The sequence below is a fragment of the Argentina silus genome, assembly GCF_951799395.1.
Source record: "Argentina silus genome assembly, chromosome: 8".
NCBI classification, from domain to species: domain Eukaryota; kingdom Metazoa; phylum Chordata; class Actinopteri; order Argentiniformes; family Argentinidae; genus Argentina; species Argentina silus.
The window spans coordinates 24,218,738-24,231,237 of NC_139662.1; the positions used below are offsets into that span (position 1 = coordinate 24,218,738).

Below are 12,500 nucleotides of genomic sequence, written 5' to 3' on the forward strand. Positions count from 1 at the left end.
TCTCCTGACTGCTGATGTCTCCTGGCTGCTGATGTCCCCTGCCTGCTGATGTCTCCTGACTGCTGATGTCCCCTGCCTGCCTGCTGATGTCTCCTGGCTGCTGATGTCTCCTGCCTGCTGATGTCCCCTGCCTGCTGATGTCTCCTGCCTGCTGATGTCTCCTGGCTGCCTGCTGAGTTGGAGCTCTTCTCACAGCCTCCGTTGGTTCATTGTACACTACTGTACTCTGTCTTTGTCATGTGATGCATTAGTACAGTACATTACACTGTATCTGGATGGCCTAGCTACAGGAAAGATGCTCTGTCAGTATAGATTATTATTATCATTATTTATTTTAAAGGTTATTTTTTGGAGTGGGGCAGTCCCACTCTTCTATTTTTCATTTTTATTGGACAGAGACAGAGACTATCGACAGACTATCAATAGACACCAACATCAATCAGTAATGTCACTGAATGTCTGTTGTCAGGCATGGAGGCAACGAGGAGGCATCTACACATGATCTGTCTCTGCTTGCGAGTGTATACATGTGGAATACAGAGTGTATACATGTGGAATACAGAGTGTATACATGTGGAATACATTTTCAAAGGTGCAACGTTTAGTCAGAAGACGTGATCAGGTGCAGGAGCCTCTGTTTTGCTCCTCCTATTCTGCTGAATAGAGAATACAGGCGTGCAGAAGCCCCGCTGTCACCTATAGATGTTCAATATAGACCATCATGAGTGTTGACTCTGTAGAGCACCTGTAGATGTTCAATATAGACCATCATGAGTGTTGACTCTGTAGAGCACCTGTAGATGTTCAATATAGACCATCATGAGTGTTGACTCTGTAGAGCACCTGTAGAGCACCTGTAGATGTTCAATATAGACCATCATGAGTGTTGACTCTGTAGAGCACCTGTAGATGTTCAATATAGACCATCATGAGTGTTGACTCTGTAGAGCACCTGTAGATGGACCATCCAGAGAGGCGTTATCTAGTAGGACACCATGACAGAGTCAGTAGAGTGAAGGAGGAGGCTGGGAGAAGGAGCAGCTGCTCTGTGGTGTCATGCTGGGACAGTAGAGGAAGTGCACCAGGGGGATCCTCAGGGACAGAGCCGTGTGTTACTGTACCTGTTAGACCATCGGAGAGGTCAGAGTTCAGCTACTGTACTGTAGCCTACGTATTGATGATAAAATTATGGATAAAATAAAGTATAGCATGATCAATTTACCAAAACAGTATACACACGTCTAAGAGCACCCTTGTTGCACTTCAGGTAGCTTCAAGTTAGATCTAGTTCTAGATCTAGTTCTAGTTCTAGTTCTAGTTCTAGTTCTAGTTCTAGTTCTAGATCTAGTTCTAGTTCTAGTTCTAGATCTAGTTCTAGTCCTAGTCCTAGTTCTAGTTCTAGTTCTAGATCTAGTTCTAGTTCTAGTTCTAGTTCTAGATCTAGATCTAGTTCTAGTTCTAGTTCTAGTTCTAGTTCTAGATCTAGTTCTAGTTCTAGTTCTAGTTCTAGTCCTAGTCCTAGTTCTATAGTTCTAGTTTTAGTTCTAGTTCTAGTTCTAGTTCTAGATCTAGTTCTAGTTCTAGTTCTACTCTTCATTTACTGTAGCCAGAGTCATTATGATGAGATGAAACTATGCTTTATGAAACTAAACTTCCTGGCATTTTTAATCTCTTTTACAAGTCATTATAAAATCCCATGCATGGTTTGGTTGACGAAGAGGCAGGTTGTAATTGGGGAAGTTGAGGGGTAACTGAAGTTGAGGGGTAACTGAAGTTGAGGGGTAACTGAAGTTGACGTCTGTCTGACTCCACATTCCTTAACAGCATGGCAGCCCTGACTGCAGCTGACAAAAAGGCAATTCAATGACATCAACCATAACTACATATTTCAGAATGTGTTGCATTTATATTAAAACTTCGAAGGGTAAAATATTATATATGATATATTAGAAATATCATTCGGTGTATGCTATTAGTAAGGAATGGGCTATAATACATCAACCAAGTAGTCATACAGCTGAATGAACAGGACACCTGAGGGATTCTAAGATCTATTCTATGATTCTAAGATCTGTTCTATGATTCTAAGATCTGTTCTATGATTCTAACATCTGTTCTATGACTCTAAGATCTGTTCTACGATTCTAAGATCTGTTCTATGATTCTAACATCTGTTCTATGACTCTAAGATCTGTTCTACGATTCTAAGATCTGTTCTATGATTCTAAGATCTGTTCTATGATTCTAAGATCTGTTTCATTCTTATGATCTACAGTAATGAGTTGTCATCAAGCAAAGAAAAGGTACAGATTGTGATGATTTGCATATCAAGTCCACTATAACAGACAGTGTAATACATGTATATATTATCAATTAATTAAGAATAATGGATGATAGACACTTAAGATACTGCCGTATAACTATGCTAACCATCTATGTGTAACCACCCCTGATACGTCGAGGCAAACCTGTGGTGTTAATTTGGACGTGAGAAAGTGGGATTCTACTTCCATGCAAGACCACTGATGTGAAACATGCGATGTGTCAAAGGCATGCCAAAGACAGACGCTGCCTCCTCTGGGCAGGACACAAATAGCCACACAGATCAACTGTACTTAGAAGTGAGGTTCATGTACTTTACAAACCAATGAATATTAAGTAAGTAATCATCAGTTAGTATTTGTGACCAAAGACGTTGTTTTTTTTTTTTTCAACTGCAGATCCTTTGTTAATTCACACACAAAAATGTCGCTCTTGCAATGTACAAAAGACACACATCCAGAACAAACCGTCCATACAAGCACATTCAAACACATCCAAGCACATCCAAACACATTCAGAGACATGTTCCCACGCCCACATCAACAAGTTCATACTGCAAGATATACAGTACTCCTGTAGCTACACAGAAAAACACACACACAAGTACACTTACACACATACACATGACACGTACAGTACATGCTTACATTCACACTCACACATGCTCGCTCGCTCACCCACACACACACACACACACACACACACACACACACACACACACGCACAGACACGCAGACATGCACACAGACACACACACGCACACGCTCACACACACACACTCACACACACACTCACACACACACACACACACTTTCTCTCTCTCTCTCCTCTCTCTCTCTCTCTCTCTCTCTCTCTCTCTCTCTCTCTCTCTCTCTCTCTCTCTCTCTCTCTTCTCTCTCTCTCTCGTGTACACACACACACTCCACCTGAGAAATTCAATTCTAAAATGCAGTTTTCCTTGTAAAAGCAACACATTTGACATCAGTGAACATGGGTTGAGGAACAAATTACAGTTGCATACAGTTCATATAAAGACATTTACCTCTCAAACAGTAAAACATGCATTTCAATGGTTTTGAGAGTTGGCACATTGCTTTAATGTAGGTATTGAATACTCTTCACATAATATGCCTAGAAGTACAAGTGCCTCACAGGGACAGTCTCCATTAAAACAGGAACAGTCTGTTTCCATTTCACACATTATTGTCTGTGTCATTTCAATATTGAAAGTTCCTTTCATAAATAATGTACTGTAAAAAGGTGCAGCACAGGAAAAGTAGTTTGATATGAATTATTGATACAGTTGTCTTTCCTCAATGGTAGAGACACAGTAGAAGGACTGTCATTAATAAACACTTTCAGCAACTCATTATTGTACATGACATTGCAGTGTGTGGCAGTAACACAACAAATAGAAACTCTCTTCTCTAGTCTCCTGCGTAGTACTGTAGTACATGTTTACATCAGAACTTCAGACAACACATTCAGGTGTGTGTGTGTGTGTGTGTGTGTGTGTGGGGGGGGAGCGTGTGTGTACCTGATTCAGCCACTTGGGAGATGCTCACTCCCTGTTCGGCTGCCATGAACCCCAGGATGGAGAAGACCACGAAGCCGGCGAAGAAGCTCGTACCGCTGTTGATCAGCGCCAGCATGAAGGCATCCCTATGAGACGACAGCAGCAACAACAAAGACTGTAAAGATAGAACTCTATATGTATATATAACTATATATAACTCTATATAACTCTATATGTATATATAACTATATATAACTATATATAACTCTATATGTATATATAACTATATATAACTATATATAACTATATATAACTATATATAACTCTATAACTCTATATGTATATATAACTATATATAACTATATATAACTATATATAACTCTATAACTCTATATGTATATATAACTATATATAACTCTATAACTCTATATGTATATATAACTATATATAACTATATATAACTCTATATATATATATAACTATATATAACTATATATAACTCTATAACTCTATATATATATATAACTATATATAACTATATATAACTCTATAACTCTATATGTATATATAACTCTATATCTCTATATGTATATATAACTATATATAACTCTATAACTCTATATGTATAAATAACTATATATACCTCTATATGTATATATAACTATATAACTCTATAACTCTATATGTATATATAACTATATAACTCTATATGTATATTTAACTCTATATAACTTTATATGTATATATAACTCTATATAACTCTATATGTATATATAACTATATAACTCTATAACTCTATATGTATATATAACTATATAACTCTATATGTATATTTAACTCTATATAACTTTATATGTATATATAACTCTATATAACTCTATATGTATATATAACTCTATATGTATATATAACTCTATATGTATAGAGCTAACTGTATAGATGTATATATAACTATATAAGTATAGATGTATATATAACTATAGATGTGTATATAACTATATAAATATAGATGTGTATATAACTATATAATTATAAATGTGTATATAAATATATAAGTATAGATGTATAGACTCAGTAGGATGTACTTGTAGCAGTCGTTGTTGAATCTGTTGTAGCTGCCCAGGGCGGTCAGCGCTCCGAGGCCGATGGCGTAGGAGAAGAACACCTGCGTCCCAGCGTCAATCCACACCTGACGGACATGACACGTGACATCATCAGTGTAGCACAGCACCAGGCGGAGCTAGCCAGAGCCAGCGTAAAGGGATAGTTCATCCAAATGACACAATTTCATATTTGGTTTTTTTCAACTGTACTTTGGGTCAGAACTGAAACGCATGCTTTGGCGTTGTTTTCCGAGACATTTAGGTGAACTGTCCCTTTAAGAAGCCCTCAGTAATAAGGGGTGTGGTTGGGGGGTTCAGGCCAATGGAGTTCTGTGATCCTCACCTGTGCGTGGCCAAGCTTGGACCAATCAGGTTTGATGTAGTACATGATGCCATCGTAGGCACCAGGGAGGGTGGCGCCCCTCACGAGGAGGATGATCAGCACGATGTAGGGGAACGTGGCCGTGAAGTAAACAATCTGGACAACAACAACAACACTGTTATGAATGAACCCCCACAATCAGATAGACATGTCACTAACACCTTACTGAGAGCATAAAGTTGTCATACAGTTATCATGAATATATTGCAAATTATTAAACAGTTTTTTGGAATGGTGGGAATTCTTGCATGTGCTGTAAGGTGGCTGGTTAGCATTGAGCTAGCCTACTGCAGGTACATCTATAGTACTGGTTAGCATTGAGCTAGCCTACTGTAGGTACATCTATAGTACGCTGGGTGGAACTTCACTGAAGCAGTAAGAGGCCGTGGGTCGCTGTGACCTCAGTCACCATGAACAGACTCCACTGCCTGATTACTTTTATATGGTTAAAAAACTAAATGGAGAATTGTGACAAGAAAACAATGTCTTAAGTATTTATTTTGTGACAGATTGTGGTGGTTTCTGCCCTGCAGAAATCTAGTTCTCAAAATGACCACTATTGTCAAGGTAACGTGATAAACAAATCTCTGTAATACCAGTGTTTGCGCAGGGATATTACTGCAACACAGGGTAAACAGGTCAAACACATCAGAGCTGTTACTTTATCAGGGAATAAAGCACGGCTTTAGACACCGCAGCCAATCACAATGCTTGTTCTGATCACACCGTTGTACAATATGATGTCATTCGGTTTGGTAGTCTGACTTATCATTGATTCACTAGTCTGCAGCGCTTCTCTTATCCCAGAGGTGTTTAACCCAGATAAGCACGGTGACATTAGCACTAGTAGTAGTCACATGCTCACAGCAGTCCTGTGAGTAAAGGGTCATATTATTATATTATTCTCCATATCTCTGTAGCCTCATCGCTGATAGAGCTGAATGGAATTCTTTATCTAATCAGCCTAACAATTTCAAACGCTGTGAACTTTGACCCCCCCTGTTGTCACACGATCTGCTACTGGTGCTATGGGAGGTTTTTTGACGAGGCTGGTGAGGTTTTCAAAGTCAGTGCGGTTGGTTTTCGCACCTTCAGGCCCAACAGGAAGGACTCAGGTGGCTGGCAGCTCTCTGCCCGGCCTAAATAAACACCTGAATGTGGGACACTGGGAGGACCCACCCAGCCCTGGGCACACTGGAGGCCTACAACCAAACCCATTTATATAATAATTACTCACACACACACCCACACACACACCTCTGGTTTTTGAGTACAGTAGCATACACTACTCTGCACGCCTGCACCGCTGAAGCACAACTAATTGATGTTTAAACCTTTAATGAGTTAACCATCTAATTGAATCATCATTAAGCCTGCTCTTCAGAGCAGACAGAGTACTATAGTCATTATTAGCTTTGTTGTGGCCTAGTGTACGTGATCAGCTCCCATTCAGCTTCCCCTCATGATCTCCGTCCTACTGTAGCGCTGCGGTAGAGCAGACAGAGTACGGACAGATGGCCGTAGTGATGAATCACCGTTAATATGATTACCTCTACATTTGACCCACGTGTTTCAACCCTGTATGCAGACGGTCATATAAGCTGCTCTGATGTAACTACAGGCTACAGCCAGGCAGCTGCTGACATAGCAGTCTGTCTGTCTGTCTGTCTGTCTGTCTGTGTGTGTGTGTGTGTGTGTGTGTGTCTGTGCGTGCGTGCGTCTGTCTGTCTGTCTGTCTGTCTGTCTGTCTGTCTGACTATAAGACTGTAACTGTTCAAACTCAGTAGAAGGCCTATCTGGCACAGACAGATAAAACTGCTAGCAGCTCCGATTTCAAATAAAACGACAGGAACAGAAGATAAAAGAGAGACATTGAGGATCCCTGTCTGACGTGTCCTAGCCCCCCCCCCCCCCCCCCCCCCCAAGAGAACAACATGGCCGCCTTGTGAGAGTGAGGCAGTACGGGGGCCAAGTCACGTCCCACTGCAGTTAACCCAGCCTGACTGCACCAATCACAGCACACCATGTGACAGAGGGCTACTCTGTGATATTCCAAAGCCACACCCCCTGTTCTCCCTCTCTCTCGATGTTGCTATAGCAACGCTCTGCCTCATCGGGGTCTGCCTGTCAGAGCGGCAGCAGCAGAAGGGGGAGGAGCTCCAGGCGGTGACTCATACAAGGTTAGGGAGTCAGTCACGATGGTCTCTCATTCAGCAGGCAGAGAGAAGCATTACTGCACTACCGGGACTAAATTAGAATCCTGTCACACGTGACCACAAACACACATCTTCTCCTCTGTCTCTCTCTCTCTGTCTCTCTCTGTCTCTCTCTCTCTCTCTCTCTGTCTCTCTCTCTTTCTCTCTCTCTCTGTCTCTCTCTCTCTCTCTCTCTCTCTGTCTCTCTCTCTCTCTCTCTCTCTCTCTCTGTCTCTCTCTCTTTCTCTCTCTCTCTGTCTCTCTCTCTCTCTCTCTCTCTCTCTCTCTCGTAGCTAAACATGGTAAAGAGGCAGTCCCATCTATTTGTACCCTTTCTAAAGCAGACCAGTTAGTCACCAAAGCTTCTGTTATTCAACATCCCTCCGCTGTAAATGTGTCTAGATTATATTCACCACCACTGCAGTAGTGTGAGTTCTAAACAGCCTGCAGGTGCATTAGTAGATGACAGGTTCTGATGTATGAATCCAATCCCAGGTAAACATCCAGATAATCTATAGAAAGACTCAAATCAATCTGCCAGACAGAGTGGGTGGAGGAACAATGTTACATAACAGTGTGTGTGTGTGTGTGTGTGTGTGTGTGTGTGTGTGTGTGTGTTTGTGTTTGTGTGACACGTTCCTTACATACATTATGCTCTGCTCCTCATAAACCTCATAGACAAGGATGAGCCTTTCTGAGCTCTATGGGAACTCCAGAGAGAGAGAGAGAGAGAGAGAGAGAGAGAGACAGAGAGACAGAGAGAGAGAGACAGAGAGAGAGAGAGACAGAGAGAGAGAGAGACAGAGAGAGAGAGAGAGAGAGACAGAGAGCGAGAGAGACAGAGAGAGAGACAGAGAGAGAGAGACAGAGAGAGAGAGAGAGAGAGAGAGAGAGAGAGACAGAGAGTGTGTGTGTACGTGTGCGTGTGCGTGTGTGCGTGCGTGTGTGTGTGTGTGCATGTCACCTTGCCCGTGGACTTGACGCCCTTCCACACGCAGAAGTAGACCACAACCCACACAGCCATCAGACACAGCATCAGCTCCCAGTGGATGGAGCCAGGCTGGTCCAGCCCATCCGAGATGTTCAGTACCTTGTTCCTGAGGAGGAAACACACACACACACACCTGTTAGAGGAGGGCCAGGAGGGAACACACACACACACACACACACACACACACACACACACACACACACACACACCTGTTGGAGGAGGGCCAGGAGGGAACACACACACACACACACACACACACACACACACACACACACACACACACACACACACACACACACACACACACCTGTTGGAGGAGTATAGTTCTGAGTGTCACAGCCTGTAGGAGTGGTGCTCTAGACCAGTGGTTCCCAAACGTTTAACGTCATGTACCCCTGTCGGTTATTTTGTAGCCTAATTGATATTCTATGAACATTATCTACCTCCACCAGCCTCCCCTGAGACACACATAGATGACCTAACCGCTGACCTGACTGAGGTATACTAACCCTAACCCTAACCCTAACCCTAACCCTAACCCAGCCTCCCCTGAGACACACATAGATGACCTAACCGCTGACCTGACTGAGGTATACTAACCCTAACCCTAACCCTAACCCTAACCCTAACCCTAACCCAGCCTCCCCTGAGACACACATAGATGACCTAACCGCTGACCTGACTGAGGTATACTAACCCTAACCCTAACCCTAACCCTAACCCTAACCCTAACCCAGCCTCCCCTGAGACACACATAGATGACCTAACCGCTGACCTGACTGAGGTATACTAACCCTAACCCTAACCCTAACCCTAACCCTAACCCAGCCTCCCCTGAGACACACATAGATGACCTAACCGCTGACCTAACTGAGGTATACAGCAGCCAATAAAAGCCAAGTTGATCAGCAACCCCCTCCCCTCCCCCCCTCCCCCCCCCCCCTCCCCTCCCAGGCTTGGCCCGGCCTCTGCTACCATGACAAGGGACTTCTGTCCACATAAATACCACAATGGTTTGGTCGTCATGGAGCCCAGAGATCACGATGGCAGATTAAACATCAGAAGCTTGCCATGGCAGATGGCAAAAAAGAACAGAGCAGGGGTCAGTTGCCCTAAAGCAGGGGTCAGTTGCCCTAAAGCAGGGGTCAGTTGCCCTAAAGCGTCGTAGCTGAAGTAATACTTAATTTCTCCCGACAACCCAGTGGCCACAAAATACCTAATGCCACAAAAGAGTTGGAATTGTAAAATTTGTGTTTGCGGGTTAGGGTTAGGGTTAGGGTTAGGGTTAGGGTTAGGGTTAGGGTCATGGTCAGGGTCAGGGTTAGGTCAATAATCTGCGCGTGAACTAAGGAAGTGTGTTAAGAACATGACTGATCCAGGGGAGGAGTGGGCGTGGATTGTCAAAGAGATAAAGTAGTACTTTAGCTAAGAAGCTTTTGGGAAACTGACCCCAGGACAGATACGGATATGAACTATGAACTATGAACAGGATAGAGACGACTATGAACTATAAACTATGAACTATGAACTATTAACTATTAACTATGAACTATGAACAGGATAGAGACGACTATGAACTATGAACTATGAACAGGATAGAGACGACTATGAACTATGAACTAGGAGCTCTCTGTCACACAGCTCTGGAGCAGCAGCAGGGATTGGCTAGGCTGCTCCTGGTGTGACGACCAATTACTGAAATCACCTCTCAACTGATGATTTACTAAATATTTCGAGGTTGAAGTCTGAAGTGAGTTGAAGTGACAATTACCTATTTCCAAAACAATGAAGTCTTTTATCCCATCCCAAGTTCTAATCTCAGAGAATGGATGTTTTGATTTTAATTAATCGACAGTAACCATTTCTTGCCTAATATAATAGTTTCAACCCCTAACACAGAGGTTGCGTCATAACCAGCGTCGTCATAACAACATAAACCTTTTTTTGGCATCGAACGAGACAACAACAAACTTACTCCCAGAACTCGATGATGGGAGAACGCCCTTTCGCCAGTTCCTCGCAGGTCATGTTCCCGTAGGACGCGTTGCCGATGGTTCCGTTCAGGCAGTCGTCATGGCGGAAGTGTTCGATGCAGCTGTTGCTGTTCCAGGGGTTGTCGCAGGTGGACCAGGGAAGCACAGCGTTGAAGGACCGGATGAAGTAGTAGAACCCCCAGGCCAGGACCATGATGTAGTAGGTGTTACAGAAGAACACGATCACCATGGAGGCATAACCCAGGCCTGAGGAGAGAGAGAGAGAGGAGAGGGGTTAGTTTAGATACAGTCTAGACCTTCTACAGTACGTAACCCAGGCCTGAGGAGAGAGAGAGAGAGGAGAGGGGTTAGTTTAGATACAGTCTAGACCTTCTACAGTACGTAACCCAGGCCTGAGGAGAGAGAGAGAGAGGAGAGGGGTTAGTTTAGATACAGTCTAGACCTTCTGCAGTACGTAACCCAGGCCTGAGGAGAGAGGGGATCATTTTGTTTGAAGCTGAGGAAGAAACCTGGGCTTCTAGACAACATATCATATCCCAGTAGTGGAGGGAGAGGAGGGAGGTTAGTTTCCTGTTCAGGAGAGAACTTGGGCCTATAGACTACATAAGGGAGGGAGCGAGGAGACAGTTTGATGTATGGTTTAGGAGAGAACATAGTCCATTAGCCCAGTTCTAGCCCAGTTCTAGCCCAGTTCTAGCCCAGTCTTCAAGGATAGAGGAGGCGTTAACAGAACTTATGTTAACTGTATTCAACATCTTGCTCTCTAAAGGAGCTCATATTCATCAATCATTAAATGAAAAACATAAAGCATTGCAAAACAGTAAGTCACAGCTGTGAACATGTGATTTATACTCACACTGAGAGTTGCATTCAGAGAAAATGGACAATGAAAGTGGCAGTGTTTGAGACATGGGGGGCGGAGCAACGAGCCTCAAAACGGCTGTGAGGGGATGTTTCAGAGCAGCAGATTGACTACTGATAGAGAGAGTGTGTGTGTGTGTGTGAGTGTGTGTGTGTGTGTGTGTGTGTGTGTGTGCATGCATGCGTGTGTGTCTTCTTCAGTACCTTTGAACAGAGGTGCAATGTTCCACACGTTGATGCTGCCAGCCTTCATGAACTGTCCCAGAGCGATCTCCAGGAAGAAGATGGGGATGCCCCCCACCAAGACGATCAGCAGGTAGGGGATGAGGAACACTCCTGGGGGAGCAACAGGAACAGGAAATCAATGCAACAGCAGAGGAACTGATTTGATTCCTAAGCATGTGAAGAGGCGGGGTGTAGGGTCCGTCTGGGAGGCGGGGTGGAGGGTCTGCCTGGGAGGCGGGGTGTAGGGTCCGTCTGGGAGGCGGGGTGGAGGGTCTGCCTGGGAGGTGTTCTGTCCACTCGCCTGGTTCTGGATGCATCTCTCTAACTATGGGCTCCAGGAGAGGCTGGTGGAGGTAGAAATCGGAGGACGGGCTCATTGTAAGGCATGGAACGGAATGAGGAATGATATCAAAGAGCTCATTCCTGATTCCAGTTCATGCATTACAATGAGCCCGTCCTCCGATTTCTACCTCCAGCAGCCTCCCCTGGTGTGTTCTGTAATGTGAAAACATAATTCTTATGACTCGGGGGGGGGGGGGGGAGGGCAGGGAGGGGGGCTGTGTACAGCAGCAGCTTCTTGGCTCCTACAGATTATTCATTGAACAATGTGCTGCACTGAATGGAGCCCCAGATGACGTCACCTCTCTCTGCCTGAAGGTCTTCTCATAGGCTGAGAGAGAGAGGGAGGGAGAGAGAGACAGAGAGAGTAGAGAGAGAGAAAAAGAGAGAGAGAGAGAGAGGGAGAGAGACCCACACAGGCTCTGCAGGCGAGTGGGAAAAGCCAATTTGGAGAAATCACAGGGCTGCGCAGAAGAGTCCTGTAGAGAGGAGGGAGGACAGAGCCATCGGAATGAGCAACGGGGGGATCACAGACCCCTGACAGACTCCTGACAGACCCCTGACAAACACCT

General features: G+C 44.0%; 1 protein-coding gene across 1 annotated transcript in view; it reads right to left on the reverse strand.

Moving 5' to 3' along the window:
- slc6a8 (solute carrier family 6 member 8) overlaps positions 1 to 12,500 on the reverse strand; it is a gene marked incomplete at its 5' end in the record, with an annotated part of 30,606 nt that overhangs the window by 8,528 nt on the left and 9,578 nt on the right. Inside the window, 6 exons of the mRNA XM_083675549.1 lie at positions 3,860 to 3,984; positions 4,924 to 5,027; positions 5,285 to 5,419; positions 8,483 to 8,615; positions 10,485 to 10,749; positions 11,569 to 11,700. Coding sequence (XP_083531675.1) covers positions 3,860 to 3,984; positions 4,924 to 5,027; positions 5,285 to 5,419; positions 8,483 to 8,615; positions 10,485 to 10,749; positions 11,569 to 11,700 — 894 coding nt within the window. The remainder of the gene's footprint in view (positions 1 to 3,859; positions 3,985 to 4,923; positions 5,028 to 5,284; positions 5,420 to 8,482; positions 8,616 to 10,484; positions 10,750 to 11,568; positions 11,701 to 12,500) is intronic.